General features: G+C 43.0%; 1 protein-coding gene across 3 annotated transcripts in view; it reads left to right on the top strand.

The window, feature by feature from the left end:
* The window catches only part of PHC3 (polyhomeotic homolog 3), a 627,291-nt gene that overhangs the window by 108,593 nt on the left and 494,735 nt on the right, over positions 1–23,963 (top strand). For 2 of the 3 annotated variants that reach the window (XM_078666127.1, XM_078666126.1), the window contains exon 4: positions 8,591–8,668. In XM_078666127.1, coding sequence (XP_078522253.1) covers positions 8,591–8,668 — 78 coding nt within the window. Of the gene's footprint in view, positions 1–6,856; positions 6,992–8,590; positions 8,669–23,963 lie in introns of those variants that run through there. The other variant, XM_078666128.1, reaches the window with a different exon arrangement.

Here is a 23,963-nt window from a genome sequence, read left to right as displayed (position 1 = left end):
TGGTTTGCCCAAACCAAGATATGGTTTTCCGGAATATGATGTAAATGGGGCCTATTCGTACATATTTATGTAGTATTTATCTCTTAGATACTATGTACTTTTTTCTTCTCTATCACATGCCATTTTTTATTCTACCAGTTTATGTACAAAAACCCAGTCCAGTTATTTCTCACTGAGAAATAATTGGTCTTTTATGAAGAACTATGTATGTTCTTCCTCCCCTTTTTGATGATGTGTCCATTAGTTTTTCAGTTTAACAAAAAGAGTCCCCTACTTTTTTGTCTAAGAACAACCATCCATGTCGGTTAATTCGGACGGCTGAATTACATCAGCTGAAATGGAAAGGAGGAAGTCTTCTGGGCTGTGTAGCAGAGGTAGGGACAGACACATAAACAAGGAACACGCCTACTTACCAAGGTACTTTTTGCCTGAATAAAATGCAAAAGTGTGTAATGGATCAATCTGCAAATGTAAATGATGCTTGAAAGGCGGTATTGGCTTCAATTGATGGAGTAAATAGTTAACAACAGGAAGATCATTGACTTCTTCCTGGTTGTGTAAGGCCAGAAATAGGAATAGAATAGATTGATTCCTCAAGACTTATTTGCTTCCTTATTGTATTGTTCAGAAATGTTCCTGCTTTGTAATTTGAACTGTTGTAACAGCACCAGTAAATGCTGGGTCCTTCATGGATGCATTCACTCCTCCTCCTGTTTATCCTGATAGTTCTGCTCACAGTTGCCTATGCTATTGTCGCAATTGTAATCTCAGGGTTACATGGGCACTATTCAGCGTAAGATGTGTTCACTTCCAAGGGGTCAATTTACAACTTTATGTCTCTCCCATCCCGTTGGTGAAGTTATATTGCACTGGTTGCGTTGGAACTTAGAGTGTAGCTAATTCTATAAGTTAAAAAAATTCTACTATTGACACTTTTGCAAATGTTGATACATGAAATTAAGCTTTTATGATTCAATTCACTTTCAGCTTTAAAACCCACCTATTGCCATATTTTCTTGAACTTTGCAATCTCAGCCTCAACACCATCATGTGGTAAATGTTTCAATACTTACCTCAGACCTTTGTTTACAGTACTACTTTCAGGCCTTAGAGTTCTGGTGTCCAATTAGTATTAGGGTAATGGTATTTACCTAATAGTCTTTAGGAACCTTTAGAGGTGATAAGCACTGAAACATGTTAACAAAATTTTTCCTGAATAGTGACTCCTTTAGCATTAACTTTAAATCCACCCCTCCGAAGCTCTCCAACACAGGTTTCCATTCTCACACAAGCTTACTACTTAGATATTACATTCTCTTGCGTTGTTCTACATACCACATTGTGGAGGTGTAGCTGATCTTTTCGTTGAGAGTTCTGTGATAAAAGGAACACATAAGGAATATGTTTGGCCACTCTCCCCAATGTCTTGTCCTCTCCATGTATGCCCTTTGCTCATCTACATCTCCTTATCAAATATTCTATCACAGTTGTACCTCTTCCACCGGGAAGAGTACCAGTAATAGTTGATGAAGCTATAACCATACAGCTAACACACTTCCAGTTTACAGGTACTGTAATGTTAGCCATAACTGTGTTATTATTATGTCTCTTTGTTTTACTCTCATGTGGTATATTAAGCACTCAGCTTAAATTCTCTTTCTGTCCCCCAGGTCCCTCAACTGCAATAATTGTTATTTTTCACCTGGCTTCTTGCAAATAATAACATACCTGATTTGAAGTAACGTGTTCAACTTTGCCACTCATTCTGCTGGCCCCTTACTTGATTTCATCTTTTCTCTAGAAGGACTGTTTGATATCAAAGTGCATTTTCCTTTAATATGGATTAATCACTTTTCTATTCCTTAGTCATTTAGGTTTAAAGTTGTAGACCATCTCTGGTTTAAAGACATATTGCTACGTATAACCTCTTTTTTGACTATGCATACCTTCTAGATGTGTAAACCATGTGTAGACTTGTTTGATGCCTTTATTCTCTCTTCTTTGGATCGTCAGGACCATAATAACAAACCACCATTCTTATCGCATGCTCCAGCATACCCCAGTTTAACTCCCAATTGCCTGCTGCCGTGTACTGCTACAAAGCCTTGGATTAGGCCTGTAAAGATCATTATTACAAAGATGCTAAAGGCATACCCAAGTTACTAGAAAAGCAAATAAATGTGTTTGAAGAATTCTCTTATTTTTTAAAGAACCTTCTCCCCTTTAATCTTGTGCCCCCTTTACTTCAGCTCTGGTTGAACTGTGTCTTAATTTCCAAACTAGACAACATATCATCATTCACCAAAATATATCTTCTCCTTCCTATGGCAATATCTTGGATGACATAAACAAACTTGAGATCCACACATTCCCCTATTCCAGAGTTGACTTAGAATACTCTGCCATACTTTGCTCAGGCTTGTTCAGGCTATTCTCATGCTAAATCTGGTGCCCTCCTTAATGCCCATCCACACCCTTTTGCCAAATCCTCAAATCTTTGGTCTTTACATGTATTTTACATAGACCATTAAAGGTACTTTTCTTTACTCTGCTCAAAAAAGGTCTAACTGAACCTCAGAATCATTTCAATTACTGTTGTTTATATTTACTCCCTACTCTAGTGAAGTAAGTTGGAAAAAATGTTCCTCGTTAAATCTCCTTTTCAGGAAATCTGCGGTGCTCTTTACTAGGTGTCTGTAGGTGTTTTACCCTGTAGGTAGCATTGAACTGGCTCAATGGCAGTCCTTGAAGGCCTCCAGTACGCGATGAGAGGTGATGGTGTTTTAGTCATGATACTTCTCGATCGTTCAGCATCTATTCACAGAGACTAAATCTGTGCATTCAAGAGGCCTGTAGAAGATAGGAGCAAATATTCCCACTTATGTTTTTGCAAAAATGCCTCAACTGTAGCAGTTCACTCCTTCAGAGCACTTCCCTAAGAAACAACTGTAGGAGGAGGGTGCAGTAATTTCTGTAGAGGTGAGGTTAATCCAACCAGGCCTATACCCCCAAAAACCAAACACAAGTACAAATGCAGACCTTACTGTGCAATTGTCAAGTATAAGAGGCCCTGATGATACTATATGACCTCAGTCTCTTTTCAAGTCCTAGGAGCCAGCAAGACCTAAATTACCATATTTACTCATGCAGGTTCACCTTTAAACGTTCATCATCATACAGCATTAACATGTAGAAAAGGGGTTACTCCCAAGCTTATATTTAATCAGTGACAGTCCGTAATCCTAGGCTGGATTTGCTTCTTTATTACCATTGGCACCATTCACACAGAGATAGAGAGCCAACTACCTTAAACCAACCTGCACTGGTTAGTTCCAATCTCTTTCCCTCGCGCAACCATGTTTCCTAAATGTGAAATATTGTATTGGTTTGGTTGCCTTATACTCAGTTCTGTATTATACGCTGTCCCTCAAGGAAAGAGGAAGGAGTTTCTGGAAATGGGGTCTTGTGCAGTTTAGGGTTACTTAATATCTTGAAATGTGATCACTCTACCAACCAAAATTACAATAATGGTGATAAAGGACCACATATTAGTTTTCTACATTGGTAAACCTGTTTCACCTTAAGCACATACGTCAGTTGCTTCCATCAGTACCAGAATGAGGTATACCTATAAATCACAATGACTATCAACCTTGATCATGGTACCTTATATTAGCATGCAATGCATTGTGTCATTTGGATCACATCATTATACACAATCTGTAAGATGCATAAAATGTAATGTTATGATGATTGGAAAAGGTGGACATGCCTTCCACACAACTGCACAATTAGATGGTTATAGTAGTAACAACAAATATCTGTTTTATCCCAGAATTTAAGCAGCACTCAATATTGCGCATGTCACAACATTACTTCATTTTATTCTTCCCACATTAGGAAGAGAGAAAGTACATGGCCTGTTATAGTACTTATAATAATTATAAGAATGATCATGGGAGGCCATTTTATGATCGATCTTAAGAGTCTTTTAGTTACTTAGCTCAGTTGTACCCTCCAAACATTGCTTTCTATACTTACAATAATCTCCAGGATATTGCTTCTGGACACTGTAATGTGAATGATCGCCAATGACATTACATTCAAAGGTGACGAAGAGGAGCGTGCTGCCATGCAACCACAGAATGGATTACTGCGTAGTAACCCATTCTGACACCACAGGTGAAGTGCGCCCTACATTTCTTCCAATTGTTGAACATTCCAAAACAAATATACGGGTAACTTTAAAGGAGACAGAAATTTTGACTGAACTGAGATTCATATCCCAAAACATTGAAGCTAGATGATAGGCAATTCCCTGTGTTTAGATTTAAGTCTTGTTAGCTACTCATCTAATATCTCACCTAATTTACTGGCTGTTTGGTCTCTTTGGATTGAAAAGCTTAATATAGCCACTGGATTCCATCTTTCAGAGCATCCAAGACAACATGTAGGGTGAACTATTATTACTAATAAATTCCCAAAGAAACTCTTCTGTTTTAGTTTTATGATCTAAATTTTCTAAAAATTAACGGTCAATGGGCCATCTGTGGCACCATCAGAAACCATATTTGCTATGGCTAACAAGAGCGTAGACACAATTATGAGCAGACAGTATTTTGGAATCAGTCTGCATTTGGGCCTGATCGGCCAGCATTCTTCCATAATATGACATCAATGTGCGAATTGTGATCATGCTGTGTAGAATTAAAATTATAACCAGGTACATTACCTCGAATTGTTATCCAGCTATCCTAAACCCCTCTAATTTCATGATGTTTAAAATAGCAGCCCAACCTTCCTATCCATTTTATACTTGTTCAACTAAAATTAACATGCGTGAGATTTAGGTTGGACACCTAATATGACAAGGCCTACCGTTCTGTCCATTGGGCACTAGCTTAGAGAACACCAGTGAATCCTTAGAGCGGGGCCTTTTTTATATAGTGCCAGATAGTCTGTTGGTGGTTAGCTTGACTGATCTGAAGTATCGCCCCTCAGCCCCATTCATCAGTTTTAATTGAGTACATGACTATGTATTGTATTTAAAAGTATTGCCACCCCTCATCTAAAGATATTTTGTGAGGTAGTAACAATTACCTGGTACCCAAGTTGAATTACCTTTTGTTTATCTTTATTAGATATGAGCCTTTAATACATCAAATATTGTTCTGCAGCTATTGAACTCCTCTCATCCTCTCACGCTTTCCTGTTCTTTTGTGCAGTGTTTAGTCTGTTAATGTTGTATTTCAACTCACTTGTATATGAACCTTTGTGTTAGACTTCTATTTACCAAATGTATATGAATTAATATCTGCACCTGAAAGAACCAAGAGAATCAAGTGTTTCCGGTTTATTCCATATTTCGATTGCAACCACCCTTCCCTAGCCATTCCCACCACCACTGTCCCCTCCCATCCACCAACCATGACCCATACTTTAGGCCACCCTGCTAAAGGCCCATACTTAAGCTCAGTTGTCTCCACCTATCCATGGGAGAAAACATTCACTACCCGGCTGTTACGATAGAGACATTAGGTTGAACCCATCTCACTGAACAAATGAATACAGCAAACCTAGAGAGGAAAAATAATAAAAATAGGAAGGAAACTTGTATATTCATTTGTCTTACTTAAATACCAAAAAAGTAATTTTTAATATTAAACTTAAAAGAATAATTAAGTATTTGCTAATCCACACAAGTCTCTGTTATTTGCTAGCTGCTCATTAGGTCTTTACCTTTGGTTTCGAATGTACAGGAATAAGTATGATTTTTGTGCACTCTTTTAAGCTTTGCTGGTCCCTGTAAATTGTTAATAGAACAGTAGCCTGCAGGGTTGGAATCATTTGGCATAATTGCAATCAATGTGTGATAGTGGCATGGCAAACTTTGGCACTGACCTAAAACATAGTTCCTTCAAGTGTTAGAGTTTTAGTGGGTTAAGTAAAATCATATATTGTTTGCCCCTATCGGGAATTACCCACTTGGATCATTATAACTCTAGGTTTGGTCTCTTGTGCCTCTCTTGATTGCGCAAAAAGAAACCTATATGCCCTCTGGATTTAGTAATCAAAGTCCCAGTCTGAAAAGCTGGGGAATGCCTTTTGAAATAGTCCAACAACAAAATCATGTGTATGTTTTGCTTCACCTTCCTGTACACCCAGAAGAATAAGTTACTTATTTCCAGTAACACTCTTTCTGGTAGACAGTATATCTCGCAGTAGATTCCTCAACATTTTAATATTTCCGAACGTCAGACTAGATCCGTAAACTCTTCAGCAGTATCTGTGCATGCTGATAGGTGGCACCATGTGGTTCCACTCCAGAAATGACGCGTGGAGCTTATATAAACACCAATCCCATGTGCTAACGTCAGTTGCTTTCAAGACAGCTATTGCCTCCAAACGCAGATGCTCAAAAGTAAATTGGCATGACCAGTGTGCAGATTTCTAGACTTGTGACCTTATTAATGGATAGAGTCCAATCATAGAATGGGAGGATGGAAGGGTATGAGGAATCTGCGGCTAGTGAGAGTCTCTACCAGAAATAGTGTTACCAGAGGTAAGTAACGTGTTCCTCTGATAGAGAATTCTAGCTGCAGACACTTCACCTTTTGAACAGATATCAAAGCAGTAACTAATTGGAGATGGGCTGTGAATTGGCTCAAACCAGAAAATCCTGTAGAACTGAACAGGCAAAATGCCCTTCCTGGTGGACCCGACAGCCTAAACAATAGTTCTTCGTTAACGTATTGCGGGATGCCCACGTAGTTGCCTGGCATATGTCTAGGACAGGGACTTTCTGTGCTAGCGCAGTGATATCAGCTTTGTTTCTTGCAGAAAGAGCATGCTGTCCGTCTGAAGGATGATTTTTAGTCAGTGCATAGCGGATCTTCATTGAGAGCATGATCCAGTGGGAAATGGCTCTCTTCCGCCTCTTTTCACACCAGCGAACCCCATAAAGAGCTGATTGTGTACCCAGTGGTGTTTGGTAAGATATATGTAGAAGCTCAGTTTTTCATGGGGTCCAAGCGAAAGACCCTTTCCTCTGCCTTATAGGGGTGAGGCGGAGCACTGAACACCAGCAGGGTGATGGTTTGACCGACATAGAACAGTGTCACATCTTTAAGAAAAAAGATGACCGAGTCCGCAGAACCAGTTTATCTGGAAAGAAGGTGGTGTACGGTGGGTTGACACAGAGGAATTGCAGCTCACTCACATGCTGCCTCGATGTTTCAGCAATGAGAAACACTGTTCTGATTGTGCAGAGCTGTGAAGGACAGCTGTGAAATGGCTCAAATGGAGTGCACATTAGAAAGGTGAAGACAAAGTTGAGGTCCCGTATGTGGCAGGAGAAAGGAACGGAGAGGAAACAAATTTTGTAGCCCTTTCAAATGTGTCAAGGGCAAGGCCTTGCCAGGTTAGGAACAAAACAAGCACAAAATTAGATAACTTGGTGTGACAGGGAATACCAAGCCACAAATTTGTCCTAACGACATGCATATACAGTTTTAGTGAAGGGACACCTGGCTGCCAAGATGGCATATTCCACCTCTCGAAGAAAGTCAGAGATGTTCCTCTGTCCCCGGTCAACGAAGTCCGGGGTGCAGAACCCTGTCCTGCTGCTGCGACGGCTGGTTGTTCCAAATGGGCAGCCCGATCGGAAGACAGATGCTCAAACCCAGGATTTCTGGATACCATACTTTCCGTGTGCAATCTGGGGCCACTAGGATGACTTGTCCCTGGTCAGTTCTATCTTCTTAAGAACTTGGGGATGGAGAGGTATTGGCGGAAAGGCAAACAGGAATCCTGTGTTCCACTCAAGGTGGAACATGTCTTTGAGTGAGAGAGGCCTTAAACTCCAACACCCCCGGCTTTAAAAAATGCAGTGCCAAGTGGAGAAACATTTTATATTACCATGTGCAGGGGACACTGGTGAAAGCATGACATTGAACTTTCCAAATACCAAAGCAATATAACAACCAAAATGCTTTGATGTGAAGTGTGCCATTGCCACGTGACAAGTGCTATGTAAACACATTCTTTGTAGACTTTGGAAACACGCCCAATTTGATCTATTTTGTGGGTTAGGCAGCTGAATAAATACTGATAAACACAGATTCCAAAACGTTTGGAAAACCAATACTGACAACATCAAAACAAATCCTGAAAACTGTAAGGCTTCCCTCTAATATTCAGTGGTCACTAGAACACACACATTCTGTGTAATCCTTTCTGTTGCTTCACTAGCCTGAGTCATGTAAAACGTTGAGAACTGTTGGTATCTAGTACCTATTTGTGTTCCATTCATCTGCTTACCCCGTGCCTCCTGTTTGACCTGCTGGAAATTTGTATAAAGAAAAGAAAGCTCATTTGCAGCATGCACCAAGCCTCTGTTTTGTTGCTATACCAATTCCCTTGTCTCTGCTTTGGCCACTTAAAACTATGTTGCACGTTGAGGTGGCTTGTTAGAGAATAACCTTGTTCATTAATTTATATTAGACAATGTTTCGATGTTACTATTGTCTTATGCTTTTTAAGCAAGTCTCTGTAGGTAACCTTTCTAATGTAGAATCTTATGATTCTTTAGGCAAGTCTAGCTGGAGGTAAACGGTCTTCATCCCCTACAGCGACCGTCGCTCAACAGGCAAGCACTTCACCGACCTCAGTAAGTATTAACAGCTTTACTGGCCTAACACATTTATTTTTGGGATCTACAATAGGCGGACAAACTAACTCTTTGTTTTGCAGTAAAGTAAATTAAGCAGAAATCTGTAAAAAAAAGGAAGGTGAAAATATAGTCTGCGTCTAACAGTAGAAAATATATGCGATAGGTGGAAGAAGCTATTATGAAATGCTTACCAGGATGCAGATGCACAACACAGACTTTCCCCCTCTCTCTCTTTGCCTTCATCTCTTTTTTTCTCTCTTTCTCATTCTTTCTCTCTGTTGACCAAGAGAGAATTGCCCAGAGAAAGTACCCAGCCAGATTACGTTTTTATAGCAGGAACATGTCTGCAAACCTCCTGTGACTGACAAATGAGATTTGAATTGCAGAGGAAACAGGTATGCAAAGAGGTCTACCCTCTTTTCACCTTAATTACACAAAGGTGTTACCTATTGTCTCTGATCCGCAGGTCCAGTTCCCCACTGTGGAGTAGTAAGCTGTGAAGAATTGCTATTGAGTCGCAAAATGGTCAAGTGAATGGATACAATAAGAATTGTATGTTTCATGGAGCGTGAGTCTATCGCCCTAGTGAAGATTCTAAATGTACTTAGAGGATAGAAGCACTGAGATGCTCTGGAAAATAATACCTCACCACTTAAAGTAGAATCAGACAGATTATTAGTAAATAGCAAAGTGCAATTGATGAAAAGAGTGAGAGCAACATTTCAGCATCTGATTTAGTTAAATGTGGATGTTAGATGTGGATGACAAGCCAGCAAGTTGGGTCAGTTATTGTTCACTTCCACTTATTCTCTGATCTGCAGGTCATCAGTTTAAATCCAGGCAAGGCCAACTGAGCCTTCCATCCTTCTAAGATAAGTAAACCATGTTTCATTTAAATCGTTGCACCGGTAACAAACAGCACTTAAAAAAGGTAGAAGTGCCATTTAAAAAGCAAAATAAAATAAAAACAAGTTAATATTATTCCATCTGGAAAACAGTATTACATCGTCTGAGTAGGTGGTTTGTCCAGAAAATGTACCTCGAGCCTCAGTCTTTTTTACTGGGAGTAGCATAACACAAAGAGATGAAGGAACGCCACATTTAGCCTTAGCTGCCAAAGTGTTAAACATTTTTTCTACAAAGCAACACCAGCTTGCAAGGTGGCAGAAGCCCCTGAGGGTGGAAAGCACTGTTTCAACTGGTGTAACCCGACATTTGTCTCCATGTCTTAAAAGGTATTGCACTAACGTCTTTGTTTCCACCTGGATTGCTTTCCCGCATGTCTTATTTCCACCACCTATATTCTGTCACTATGTCTCTGCTAGCTCTGTAACTCGCACCGCATATCATGTTCCCATGATTCTGTCACACAGCTGTCACTGTGATTAAATGCGGGCCACTGAAAGTGGGGGTTAATTTCCAGGACCCACCTCAAAATATCCCCTGCATGCTAGCAGATTACGTTTAGCAAGTCTGGGTTTTTAGCACAGAATTATGTGCAAGACCATCATGGTTTCCATTAGGTTCTCCGGTAGCATTGATGCACAGCGATGTGGCTTTGGACAGCCCATGCTAAAATAGTCAACCAGTTGACACCTTTTCCACTCATGCCTTGTCTTCCCAATGGGTTCCCACAAATGCAGAGCACGAAGTGGCTCCTCCATCCCACATTCTGCAAATGAGGGGGAGGCGCAAGGAGGAAGGTAAACAGGACACCTGCATTTTTTGGCTGATGTCCTCTTACCTTCCTCCTATAAGTTTGGCATTTGGTCTTTCTTTTAAAGGTAGGTGGCACAGTCATAGTGAATGCAGATTTTAAGTGTAACTGATGCTAAATAAAGTCTGAGAAAGAACTTCATAGCAGAAAACACTCCTAGATTTGGACAGAAATATTGTGCTTTTAGAAGGTCTGCTGCCATAAAATCCGAAAAAACACTCCTAATGTTATTGAGAAGAAAAGACTGGCACGGTTATTATGGAATGTTGTGCAGAGCTGCAGAATGAGCAAAAAGATTGATCCAGAGGCTTGTGAAAAAATCCTACTGATACTTACTTTCTGATAATGCAGTGGATAAAATGGTGATGATGACGTTACTGTCTTCTAATAAGTATTTGTGAGAAACACACACATACATATATATATATATATATATATATATATATATATATATATATATATATATATATATATATATATATATATATTAATTTATTTGCTTAATGAAATTATTATTGTCCTAATCAAATCACCTCTGTGTCTTAAACATACTTGATTTATTTTTATAAAATAGCATGCTGTACTGCCATTCCGTACATTTGAAACATGCATGCGAAAGAGGTTCATAAAAGCAACATGCAGTAAGGGGGCTTGAAGGAGATGCTGTTCAAAGAAAATACGTTTTACAATTTTTGTCCTGTGGCAAAAATAAAGTTAGTGCTAGAAGCACTTGACCCAATTCTTAAACACATGTAAACCACCAGGGTTTTTTTTTTAAATTTTTTTTTTGGTGTGACTTGTGATGTCGACCTTTCTTTTAGAACCCAGGTCATTGGATTATCGGGGAAATGTTTCGGCATCTTGAAGATGCTTAGAAAATTCCTCCCGATGCTATCCCTACAATACAAAAAAATCGTTGTTCAGGCGTTGATCGGATCGCGACTCGATTACGCAAACGCCTTGTATTTGGGACTGCCGAAATATTTGTTGGCCAGACTACAAATAGTTCAGAATTCGGCGGCAAGAGCCATTTTTGGCCTTCCTCGTAGAGCTAGAGCCTCCAACTTGCTCAAAGAGTTACACTGGCTCCCCATCTCAAAAAGAATCGTCTTTAAGACCCTTACTCTGGCGTTTAAGGCCCTTCACTCTGTAGGCCCTAATTATATCAGGAAGCGAATGGCTTTCTATGCGCCCAGGAGGATGTTGCGATCGGCTACATCAGCTACGATCGCTGTCCCGCCTATCAAACGTGCTCGGATGGGAGGACGGTCCTTCTGCTATCTGGCGGCCCTCCACTGGAATGGGCTCCCGGTCTTTCTACGGAAAGCCAATAGTCTCCTTACCTTTAGAAAGGAGTTGAAGACCTGGCTCTTTTCTGCTTGACCTCTTTGACCACTTGTGAGTTGCTATTTGGTGTTTTCTGGATTCAGGTCTCTTTGCCAAAGCGCCGGGACACCCTTTGGGGTAGCCGTGCGCTATAAAAGAGATCGCACATAACATAACATAACATAACATATGGGGCTGCTAGCTGGTTTTGAAAAGTCAATTAAGAAAGCAGGTTTTACATTATGTATTGTGTGTTATAATCTTTGCTAGTATATAGCACATGGATAATTCGTAGGCAGTGCAGGTTAATACACTAAAAGTAAATACAAATATATTCCCATCATAGTGTTAGAGAAGGTGCACATCAACAAAATGTGTGTAAACTGTATCCTGTTTCCCAGGGTGCAGACAGGAATTAGTTGTGAAAATGACATTTGCATGATAACTTATGCATGAAAACAACATTGTGACAATGATAAATCCTGATCTCGGAGGCCTCCACCTAACATTAATTCACAAGTCTGACCAAATGAACATCTGCACACAAAACATCACAGAAACGTAAAAATCTCTTAATAAAAAATAATAACCTGAACATACCGTGTTGTACTACTTGTACGGTTGTTGCAAAGGGAAAAGGTATAGAGGTATTAGTGAAGATTAACACACAACGGGGAAGGGTCACGGTGAGGGGTAATCCAGACAAAAGAGGCGACCGTCAAACTGGTGAAGGGTAGCATCCTTTCTGAACAGCTTTTTCCCAGTCGCTGTGCCTCTCTGACTGGATGTACAGTAGTGGAGAGGATCTGAAATACCTATCTGTTGTTGGGGGGAATGAATGGGAGAGACTCATAATGTGTTCTTTGTGTGTAAAAGTCATGGATCATTGCGTGTGGTACAGGAACTTGAAGGCCTAAAAGGTCAGGTTGGACAATGTTGAGGCTTGGCTGAAGTAGATCATAAGTATAGTTTCTGCAACCGAGAATAGGATGTAGAAATCAGAAATGACAGTACAGTAGTTAGAGGGAACCTCATCCAAATCCACCACGTTTAAGACCTGTACTAATGGTGCCATTTCCTTCCTCCTAGTTCAGACCAGAAAACCTGTGGTGTTTCAACATCTTCAGGATTCTTGCTTGGCTATGTGCTGAGGACAAATTGATTTGCAGGTGGTGATGGAAGCTATTATGTGGCAGGATGACTTGACTAAATAACAAGAGGGGTTTCTGATGGAGTGGGAGATTTTGAGTTTGATGACTAGTAGTGCCAGGAAGTCTTAAAGTAACACTTGGACAAGTCTTGTGATCCTCTGTAAGACTAACATGTTTAGAATTAGTTTCAGAGAAACTGCTTCAAAAAGAACATTGTCTCATTTGGATCATAAGATTCCGTTATTCCTGGACCTTACACCCATGATGACCACAGACAACCAGTAGATGCAGGATTTATGTAATGAGGGTCTGCGATGAGAGGCTTCACTTTCCATTTTATTATCTGCTAGGATGAGAGTGTTGGCAGGCAATACATTCTTTGTGTTCACCCAGTTTGAGGCTGCAGATACCTTTTGGACTTGGTTGGGCCATCAGTTTGGCAAGACCTGACTGTGGAAAGTCTTATTTTCTGTGCTTCAGAGTGCATATCCTAAAAAGTTGAATAGACCTGTCCTTGTGATAACAGGTGTGGGACAAGTATGTTCACATGTTGGAGTTTGATGTTAGAATGATGATGCCCTCCAGCATTCTGGCCTAGAGGACATAGACTGATTATGGCATTTCTTTTTTTGTTTTCTCTCCTGTTAAACTCCCTTAACCACCGGCGCTACCATTCAGTGGTTTAGAATATGTGTAAATGTTATATACTTGGGCTACATGCCTCTACTGGAAGACCTTGAGACTCTTTGTTCATACCCTTACATTATGAAGAACCAACTACCCTATTCATTTTGATATGGGCTTCTACTGTGGAGCATTTTCTTCCTCATAGCTCCTCCCATTTATTCCCCCTACTTAATGTGACATAAAGTTATGAGTGGTCTGTTGCTGGCACAGGACCGGAAGGGCATTTCACTGGTGGGCTGGAGCCCTTGGAGACTGGGCTTTGAAAGGCCACGGCCTCTCCTGGTGACGTTCCCCAACTCCCTGAGGCTAATTGCAGCAGGCACTGGAGCTTAAAGAGAGACAAGAGAGAAGGAGGAGAGAAGGAAAGAGAAAGTCTGAATGTATGGAAAGAGAGACATAGTGTGAGGCTATGAAGGGAGTTGGGCTGTTTTAGACATGTTTGCCAGGGTTGCTTGGCTCCTCAGACTGGCCCTGCACTGGTGCGCCGGAGTACCCTCCCTCACTTGCACAATCTATCCTTCTCAGGAAGCTGCAAGAAGTCTTCCTTGGAAGGTATGCTGGAAGAGAGATACTCTCCTATGATGTTCAGCCACTGTACAGTTGATTTTACTCTCCCTTGTGAGGTTGTCGGCTTCTGAAGCTCCCTGTTTTTAAAAATTCTATTGTCCACACGTATGCACGTCACCTGGATTGCTAGACTCTCCCAGAGGCTGTGAGCGCCAATTCAGCAGGTCATGATAGGGTGCATTTGGGCAGAGTTTCCTTGGCACTAATGTTCCCTCTAATATGTTTTTCTGTGTGCAAAAACATTTTATTTTCAGACACACTTTTCTGCACTGTGTGCAAAAGTATTGAAGAGCCACTAAGTGAGTTATCGAGGTGAGTGAGCTATCATGTGTAAATGCGGTTGGCCAGTGTGGGGCTAGTGAGAGGCTGAAGAGGCCTTGCCAAGATCATTAGTATTAACTGATAGTATAGTTGAAGTATCTCCTCTTCTACTTCTATCAGGGACCCAGTTGTACAATTTGGATGATGAAAGACTTTGCCTAACACTGTGGGCAAATGTTTAAACTTACATAGTATGCACTGAATAAATTAGACATAGACCTTTTTTTTTAGACTACCTGACTCTGTGTTTTAAACTCACCTGTATGGAGACTTCCTTTCTCTGAATGACTGGCTTTCTTGCAAACAAAGTAGCAAGAGTACAAAATACTGCTGAAGCAGATAAAAGAGCACATTTTACATAGTGGCAACCTTCACTAGTGAGCTCTTACAGAGACACACAAACAGTGACGCACTGCTGCTTTCATACGTGCCATTACCCAGGTTGAGCTTGTTGTGATTGTGAGTGAAGCTTGTATTGCAGCATTACACGTTGAACACATTCTGTATGTGACACTTATTGCTTCTTGCAATTCTTCTTTTTGCATTTGTCAACCCGAGGTGGACAGGTTTGCTCAGACGTGGGTCCTGTGCTCTCCATGCCACTGGGGTCAAGCTCTCCTGGCTGATGAGGGCTGAAAGCCCGAAACCCGTCCTAGGAAGCTTGTTTCTCCAGTATTAGGGGTGTCTTTCATAGATTCACATGCTTGAATATTCCCCGTCGTCGAAGTGGGAGTCCCACGGTACATAAAGATAGCAATAATGCTAATATATATATATATGTAATAACATAATACATAATAAAATAGAGAAAATACACACTGGAGAGACCTCTACAATGGCTCCTCCATAGGAATACATTATAAAGAGAAAAACTCATTTGTAACATATCAGTGTCATTATGTTAGTCCAAACTGCAGCCAATCAGGCTCAAGCACCCTCTAGAACCTTCTCCTCAGAAGCTCCAGTCCTCAGATTTTCTACCACACGTCGTGTGAAGGGAGTCTCCTTGAGCTCTGCTCAGTTTTTCTTCATTACAACTTTACTACTTCAGTTTTCAAGATGTCAAGTAAGAAGTCTTTGTTCAGGCCTTGCTCTTCCTGTGGGAAACTGCGTTTGTTTGAGAAGGACCCCCACCAAAAGTGTATTTACTGTTTATATCCTGAACACAAGGTGGCTGATTGTAAGTTCTGTAGAACTTTTCCTGCTAAGACTCTCAGAGACAGGGAAGGTCGTCTTCTTCTGTGGTTGAAGCGCCTTCAGGACAAAGACGCAGTTTTGTCAGATGCAGAGAGTTTTCAGTCAGGTCCTTCAACTTCTGCTTCCAAGCGTGGCAGTGTTCAGGAGTTGCCTTCTCCTTTTCTAAAGAAGAAAAAGCTGGCCTTGGCAGTAGCTCCTACTACTGCTGTGACTTCTGTGTCTACGCCCACGAGACCTGGCTCTCAGGCGTCTTTTCCAGCCTCTTCGAGTGTTCTAACACTTCAGTCAGCGCGGTCGTCGACGGGCCCGTCGACGACCGTTCCATCCACGAAATTGGCTGCTGTGGCTTCGTCGACGTTTACTGTGACGACGACGTCTGCTTCATCGTCGTCGACGACCGTCTCGTCGACGGCCTGCACGTTGATGAGAGTCTCCACCTCCACGTTCTCGTTGACGATTCCTGTCATCTCGATGGCGAAGAAGCTGCCGTCGACGAAGAAAACCTCGTTGACGCCTAATGTCCCGTCGACGAGTTCAAAGGCGACGATGATCCCGTCGGCACAGAAAACTCCGTCGACCATTTCGTCGACGACCCCGTCGACAAAGGCTTCGTCGACGAAGAAGATCACACCCGTCGACAGTTGGGGCAACACACTCGTCGTCGACGAGTACATCTTAAAAAATCACCGTTTCCAACAGCTGTGTCTACGTCTTCATCTTCGACGGCTGCTCCAGGGAAAACATCTTCGTTGACTACCTCATCGACGGCGATGGCTCCGTCAACGGCAGTCTTGCCTTTACATTCTGGAACGCAGCAGGCAGGCGTAGCATCCACAGGAGCAATGTCTTTCGCCACTATGCCCCTAGTGCCTTTGGACACTTCAACTTCTCCAGTCTTTACGGAGCCTTCCATGAGAGGTTTCCAGGGATCTGCACTTCAGTTGCCACCTCCAAGTCTCCAACCACCTTCGCCAATGTTCGCGACTGACCAGGAAACGGAATCCATTGCGGACGACGATGTTCTTGGTGATGCCCACAGTCCATCGGACTTAATTATTAAGTGTCAGGACTCCAGTTCTGAAGACGGTGAGGAGGAGGACGATGACCAGCAGCAGGAACAATGTATACAGGTTCCAATGGCAACTTTCCCAGTCTCTCTGTTTTCCAACCTCCAGCATATGCTGGATGACTACAATAGGAGATTTCCTCCAACACCTCAGGGTACGCCGTGCCATACTGCATCTGAGTCTGCGGAGCCTACTCGGCACCAGCACCAACCTTCAGAGCAGATAGCTCTTCCAGAAGGGCCCCGTCAACCCATCCCCACTGATGTTCATCAAGATGTGGAGGATGAGACAGAGACAGATAGAGAGGAAGGAGAAGTTCTCCAGGATACGGATGACGACCAAGACCCGGATATGGCCAAATTCGATGACTATCGAACGCAGACGCCCTCTCCTCAGCCGGGCGACTCCGGTGATTCACCTCCGGTTGACATCGCTAGCTTCCATATCTTGATGGATAAAGCGACAGAACGCTTCAAATTGCCAAGAGCACAGCGAGAGGAAGACTGATTTCTCTACGATTTTAAAAAAAAAAGCCTTATAAACAGGTCCACACCATACCTATTATCGACTTTGTGTGGAAGGAGGGTTTAAAGATCATGCACGCTCCTAACTCCTTACCTGCTCAACTCCCTCGGCTGGAGAAGAAATATAGGGCACCGACTGGTTCGCCCGCTTGCTTGCTCTCGCATCCTAAGCCGGATTCAGTGGTGACCCAAGCAGCGCAACGGCGAGCACGTAACCCTGCAACTCCTATCACTACTCCACCTGATAGAGGGGGTCGGCGTTTGGATGCGATTGGCAAGAAGTTTTCATCCATGGCGTCTACATCAGTCCGTGCCGCAAATGCATTGGCCATTTTAGGTAGTTTCGACCGACAAATGTGGTCTGACATTTCTGCGTTAGTCTCTTTGATTCTGGAGGCATCTAGAGCGGAAGCGCACCAGATCCTTCAGGATGGCAGGAGGGCCTCAGAAGAGATGATCGACTGTGCTGTGGACGTTGCGGGGACTGGTTTCCGTATCCTTGCCAGTGCTGCGGCTCTCCAACATCAGGGTTGGTTAAAATCCACGTCGTTTCGGCAAGAGGTCCAATCGAGGATACTCGACATGCCGTATGACGGTGAGTCTCTCTTCGGCTCTCACGTCGATGAGGCACTAGAATCGATAAAGAAAGACACTGATACGGCAAAATCGCTTGGATCCTTGCAATTCAAAAAGCAGCCCTTTCGTGGCGCACGTGGACGAGGCACTACTTCCAGCACTTTTCGAGGAGGACAGTCCCAGTACCGCCAGTACAATCAAGGAAACCAGCGTTACTCCAACCAACAGTCAAATCGTCAACAGCAATCAAGACCCTATAGAGGCAAAACTACCTATAGGGGCTCCAATACCAAGCGTCAATGACTTTCAAGTTCCGCAAAGAGTTGGAGGGCGAATCTCGCAGTTTTTTTCCCAGTGGTCCATGATAACATCGGACCAATGGGTATTAGACATTGTACACAGGGGTCATGCCTTGGAGTTTACAGAGATTCCTCCAAATTCTCCACCATCAGGCCCGCCACCTCCACATCTCGAGGAACTACAACATCAGGTGCGTCTTCTAGTGGAAAAGGGTGCAGTCGAAGTGGTTCCTGTATCTCAGCGAGGGAAAGGTTTCTACTCACGGTTTTTCCTCGTTCTCAAAAAGACGGGAGAGTGGCGGCCCATTCTAGATTTGAGAGCTCTCAATTTATTCCTAAAACAGCAATCTTTCCGCATGCTGACGCTATCAGAGGTCTTGCGACTTCTCTCCAGCGGAGATTTTCTCACAACAATAGACCTGCAAGACGCTTATTTTCATGTGCCAATACTCCATCGGCATCGTCAGTTCTTGAGGTTCAAAGTGGGTCACGCACACTACCAGTTCAGGGTGCTACCCTTTGGCCTACGATCAGCTCCTCGTGTCTTCACGAAAGTTTTGGCTCCGGTCATGGCTCATCTACGTCTTCAGGGAGTTCAGATTTTTCCTTATCTGGACGATTGTCTTCTAAAGTCCCAATCTCCTCTACAGTTGGCTCACGACACACGTCTATGTCACCAGACGTTCGAGTCACTGGGGTTAACCATCAATATGGAGAAGTCACATTTTGCTCCGCTGCAAAGAAGAAACTTCCTAGGAGCAATTCTAGACACGGACCTGTCAAAAGCCTTCATCTCCCTCGAACGTCATCAAAAGATAGTCCGTCTGGTCTCTCTCATCCGGTCAAAACAGTCAGTTTCTGTGCGGACGTTAAAGTCGTTTCTGGGGATGGCTTCGTCCTGTATCGGACTGATCCAAAATTGCAGGTTACGCACTCGTCCTATACAGGAAGGATTGGACCTGCAATGGCGCCAGGTGTCGGGGTCTTTCACCGACCTGGTGAGGGTAACGTCCCGCATGAAGGACAGTTTGCTTTGGTGGGTAAACCCATCCAATCTGGACGAAGGAACTTCGTTTCTAGCCCAGTCTCCGGATCTGACGTTGACTACAGATGCGTCCATGGAGGGTTGGGGAGCTCATCTCCAGGACCTTTCCATCAAAGGCAAATGGACGGCGACACAACGGACCTGGCATATCAACCGGCTGGAGTTGATGGCGATCTTCCTAGCGCTCAGATCTTTCTTGCCCCTAGTGCAAGGAGAGTCGGTGTTGGTTCAGACAGACAACACCACCAGCATGCACTACATGAACAAACAGGGCGGCACAAGATCTCAGCCACTGTCTCAACTGGCTCAAAGGATTTGGGACTGGGCTCTTCGTCATCAAATTTCATTAGCGGCGGTCCATCTACCAGGGGTGTCCAACATCCTTGCGGATTCTTTGAGCAGGTCCACGTCATCCACTCACGAGTGGGAGATCCATCAGCCGTCTCTAGACATGGTTTTCTGCCGTTGGGGTCGCCCCATGATAGACCTCTTTGCAACCCCGGTCAATCGGAAGTGCCGAACCTTTGCCAGCTGGCATCCCCACCCAGAGTCCAGCGGAAATGCCCTCCTCATGGATTGGACCGGACTGTTTGCGTATGCATTCCCTCCGTTCCCGTTGGTGCCGAGGACGTTGTGGAAGATGCGCAGGCAACCCTGCCACTTAATACTGATCGCACCTCGTTGGCCCAGACAGGCTTGGTTCTCAGAACTTCTTCTGTTATCCCAATGCATACCCATTCATCTGCATCCACGTCCAGACCTCCTGACGATGGACGAAGGTCAAATTTGCCATCCAGACCCAACTACGCTTCAGTTATGGACATGGAACCTGAATACATCGAATTTGCAAATTTAGATATGCCCCAGGAATGCAGATACATTCTAGCTTCTGCTTGAGCTCCATCAACCATCAAAACGTACAAGCTAAAATGGAAGCGTTTTTGTCATTGGTGCGCTGCATCAGATGTACATCCAGTCAATTCCACTCCGGAGCAGCTTTTGCCTTTCTTTTTGAGCCTCGCTCAGTCTGGTCTCTCTCATGCCACCTTGAGAGTCTTTCTAGTAGCTATTTCGCGCTTTCGACACGATGGTTCAGCGTCTCTCTGTTCATCCAGAATAATCCGACAGTTCTTTAAAGGTCTCTTCAGGAAGTTTCCTCCTGTTAGGCGCCCTCCTCCGGCATGGCACCTCAACGTGGTGTTGTCACAGCTTATGAAGCCTCCTTTTGAGCCAATTCACAAAGCAGACATCAAGTTTCTTACCTGGAAGGTTGCATTACTTTTGGCCTTAACATCTTCTCATCGTGTAAGTGATCTTCACGCTTTCACGATCAAGCCTCCGTATTTACAATTTAAGCCCGATGGAGTGTCACTTCGTACCAATCCTTCGTTTTTGCCGAAAGTACCTACTGATTTCCATTTGAACGAACCTGTCTTCTTAAAGACTTTTTTCCCGGATCCAAGATCTCTGGCAGAACAACGACTACATTCTTTAGACATCAAACGTTGTCTAAAGTTGTACATTTCAAGGACTTCCCCTTTCCGTAAATCCGATCAACTGTTTGTGGCATATGGACGGATGCGGAGGGGACACTCAGTGACAAAACAAACAGTTGCAAGATGGCTCTCAGCAGCTATCTCCTTCTGTCACCAGCAAGCTGGCAAGCCTTTACAGTGTTCAGTGAAGGCACATTCGACGAGGGCGATGGCGTCATCCACCGCTTTGTTTGCCGGGGTGCCTCTACACCAGATTTGCCGGGCGGCGACATGGTCCAGCAGGCACACCTTTACCAGACATTACTGTTTGGAGACCATCAACGAGGCGGATACCACAGTGGGGCAAGCAGTGCTTCGTCATCTTTTTAAATAAGGTGAGCCTCTGTTCCCTCCTCCTTTTCTTTCTGTGATTGCTATATGCTTTTAAGCTGTATGTTTTTGTCTTCAAGTTGGAGAATATGTTTAGCAATCCCAGTTCTAAGGAGTTTACTGCTATCTATTCTATTCAAGCATGTGAATCTATGAAAGACACCCCTAATACTGGAGAAGAACAATTGTTACTTACCTGTAAACAGGTGGTTCTCCAGTATTGGTGTCTTTCATAGATTCACATGCGACCCACCCATCCTCCCCTCAGAGGCTCTCTTCTCCTCATGCACTCTACTTCACTTTGGTGCTACGAAAATCTGAGGACTGGAGCTTCTGAGGAGAAGGTTCTAGAGGGTGCTTGAGCCTGATTGGCTGCAGTTTGGACTAACATAATGACACTGATATGTTACAAATGAGTTTTTCTCTTTATAATGTATTCCTATGGAGGAGCCATTGTAGAGGTCTCTCCAGTGTATATTTTCTCTATTTTATTATGTATTATGTTATTACATATATATATATATTAGCATTATTGCTATCTTTATGTACCGTGGGACTCCCACTTCGACGACGGGGAATATTCAAGCATGTGAATCTATGAAAGACACCAATACTGGAGAACCACCTGTTTACAGGTAAGTAACAATTGTTCTTCCAGCCCAGGGAGGACCTGGCCTGGCAGTTCGGGCTGGACTGTTCCCATTGGGCGCAGGGTCAAGACTGATTTGCATATGGCTGGGTCCAAACTGGAATGGCATGTTGAGCAAAAAAACGATGGATTTAGGCCTAGATCTCTGTACTGGGGTGAATGTATGACATTGTTCTGCATTCTGTCCATCAATTGGTTTTTTTGCACTTATTTGCTTCTTACCATGTACTACCTATCCTGTACATTGTATACTGCAAGAATCCCTTGCACTGAATTTACCCGTACTGTGCGTGCAAAGGAGCACTGCAAAAGTTGCTGGTCAGCTACAACTATGTTTGTAGGGAAACCTGCAGTGTTGCTGGCTAAATTTCACATATTCTATGTTGTTGGAGCTATTGAAAATATTTTCACCAGTCAAATTCTAAAACAATTGTCTTTGACACACTTTCTTTTTTGTTGGAGGATGGGATAAAGACGGTTGTGCTCACTTAACTTCCATAGATGTGAGCGATATACATGGTGGGAGGAAAACTTGCCATAAGAAAAACTGGCACCCAGTGTTATGTCATCCAATTGAAGTAAGCATACTGGGATTTGTAATCCCAAATGTATGGCTGGAAAAGTGAATTTGCAGGTCACACTTCATACTTAATGTGGCTGGCTGAAAACCCTTGATGGGATGAAAGACGCCGTCCTGATATTTGGCAAACTCACAGCTATGAACCTGCAGTTCTTTGATTTATCTAATTTTTTTAATGAGTTTTTTTATTTGTTAGTTGGTCAGTTTGTTGGAGATATTGTGCTTTTTTGTTTGTTTTAACCCCTTGCGTGCTGTCGTCGGCCCCTAGTGCTGCCGCCGGCCAATGGCCGACTCAGCCCCGCCCACTCTTCAGAACGCTGGCACCGCGGCGGAAAAACCACCGCGGTTAAGGCGTTAACAAAACAAGCATTGACAATGCCAATAAGTCTGGCTTTAAAGGAATGCCGTATAGTAACATGAAGCATTATGAGTAGATAGCATGGGAATGGATTTACATTTGTGTGAAAGCAAAGAACTATAGAGTAATATTTGTGTAAGTTAAATTGCCAGTTGTACTGTGAAGCAAGACCTAAAAATCCAGGTAGGTGAATGACTGCCCTCCTCCCAATCCATGCTGCTGCCATAGAAAAGCACCATAAAATATCTAGTTATCTAAGATACTTTAATAGCTTTACAATATCTTGTGTGTGCTCTTGAAAGTTCAAGCTCAGGCTACTCGATAACTAAAATAATCAAAGCTGTGTGGAGGGCAGGGACTTTTTTGTGGAAGCACACATCTGCCCAATCAAAACATGTAACCCCTGTTCCCAGCATGTAGGTGGAGCCAAAGCTCCTCTCTAGTGATGCTTACATAATTGTCTTGCAACCGCTGTGCTGTCAAACTAGACCATATCTCAAGTTTCACATTTCCATGCCTGATCATTAAGTTTTTGGCTTTTATTTACGTTATTAGACTTGTAGTCCAGATTTAAAAATGGCTTCAACAGGACTATACATTTTGGAGTGCAAAGAAAGAAAACACACCGGTAGGAGCTAATTATGCCTGGAATCGGTAAAGTTAACAGTGCTGGCTATGTCAGCATCGCAGAGAAAGCACTGTATTACACTGCCAATTGTACTGTAATTGGCAGTGGGTCTACAACTTCAGAGTGTGCTTCTGCTAGACCTGGCTCTTTTGTAAATGATGAAAGGGAGTGTCACACTTATTTACAATGCCCATCATTTTATTTGCATTGGAGCTGGGTGGCAAGAGGTGAGAAAAAAGGCAACTTCATAGAGTCATGATCTTGTGATTGCTGTTAGAATAATTGTTATCACATGCCGTGAGTTGAGAGAAGAGCAGGTCAGGGTCGGACTGGGACAAAAAAAAAAAAAATAGACCCGGGCACCAAAATAAAAGTGGTTCACATTAGCAAACCAGATAACTAAAAAGGTCACCCATATTTGTAAATCATGCTAGTTTTGAACTTTCAAAGACACCCTGTGTGGGTATTTTGCAAGGTATGGGAGCCTGCATGAATTTGTGTTTGCTGCAGGCAATGCTTTTGGTAATATCAGGGAATTCAGCAGTAAAAACCAGCCCATTTGGGCATAATTCTGTCCCACAAAGTGCTAAATAACTGGCCCACACACTAGTCTGTCAGACCAGCCCATCAGACACTGCCTTATTGCCCCATAGGCCAGTCTGAAACTGGAGCAAGTTCTAAAGCCCTTGAAGCAGCATCCGCTGGAGATATATTAATAGTCAATTTATCCACTGA

This window comes from Lissotriton helveticus, chromosome 11 (assembly GCF_964261635.1).
Source record: "Lissotriton helveticus chromosome 11, aLisHel1.1, whole genome shotgun sequence".
Classification (NCBI taxonomy): domain Eukaryota; kingdom Metazoa; phylum Chordata; class Amphibia; order Caudata; family Salamandridae; genus Lissotriton; species Lissotriton helveticus.
The sequence above is the reverse complement of the archived record's forward strand: the minus strand, read 5'-3'. Positions and strand labels throughout refer to the sequence as shown.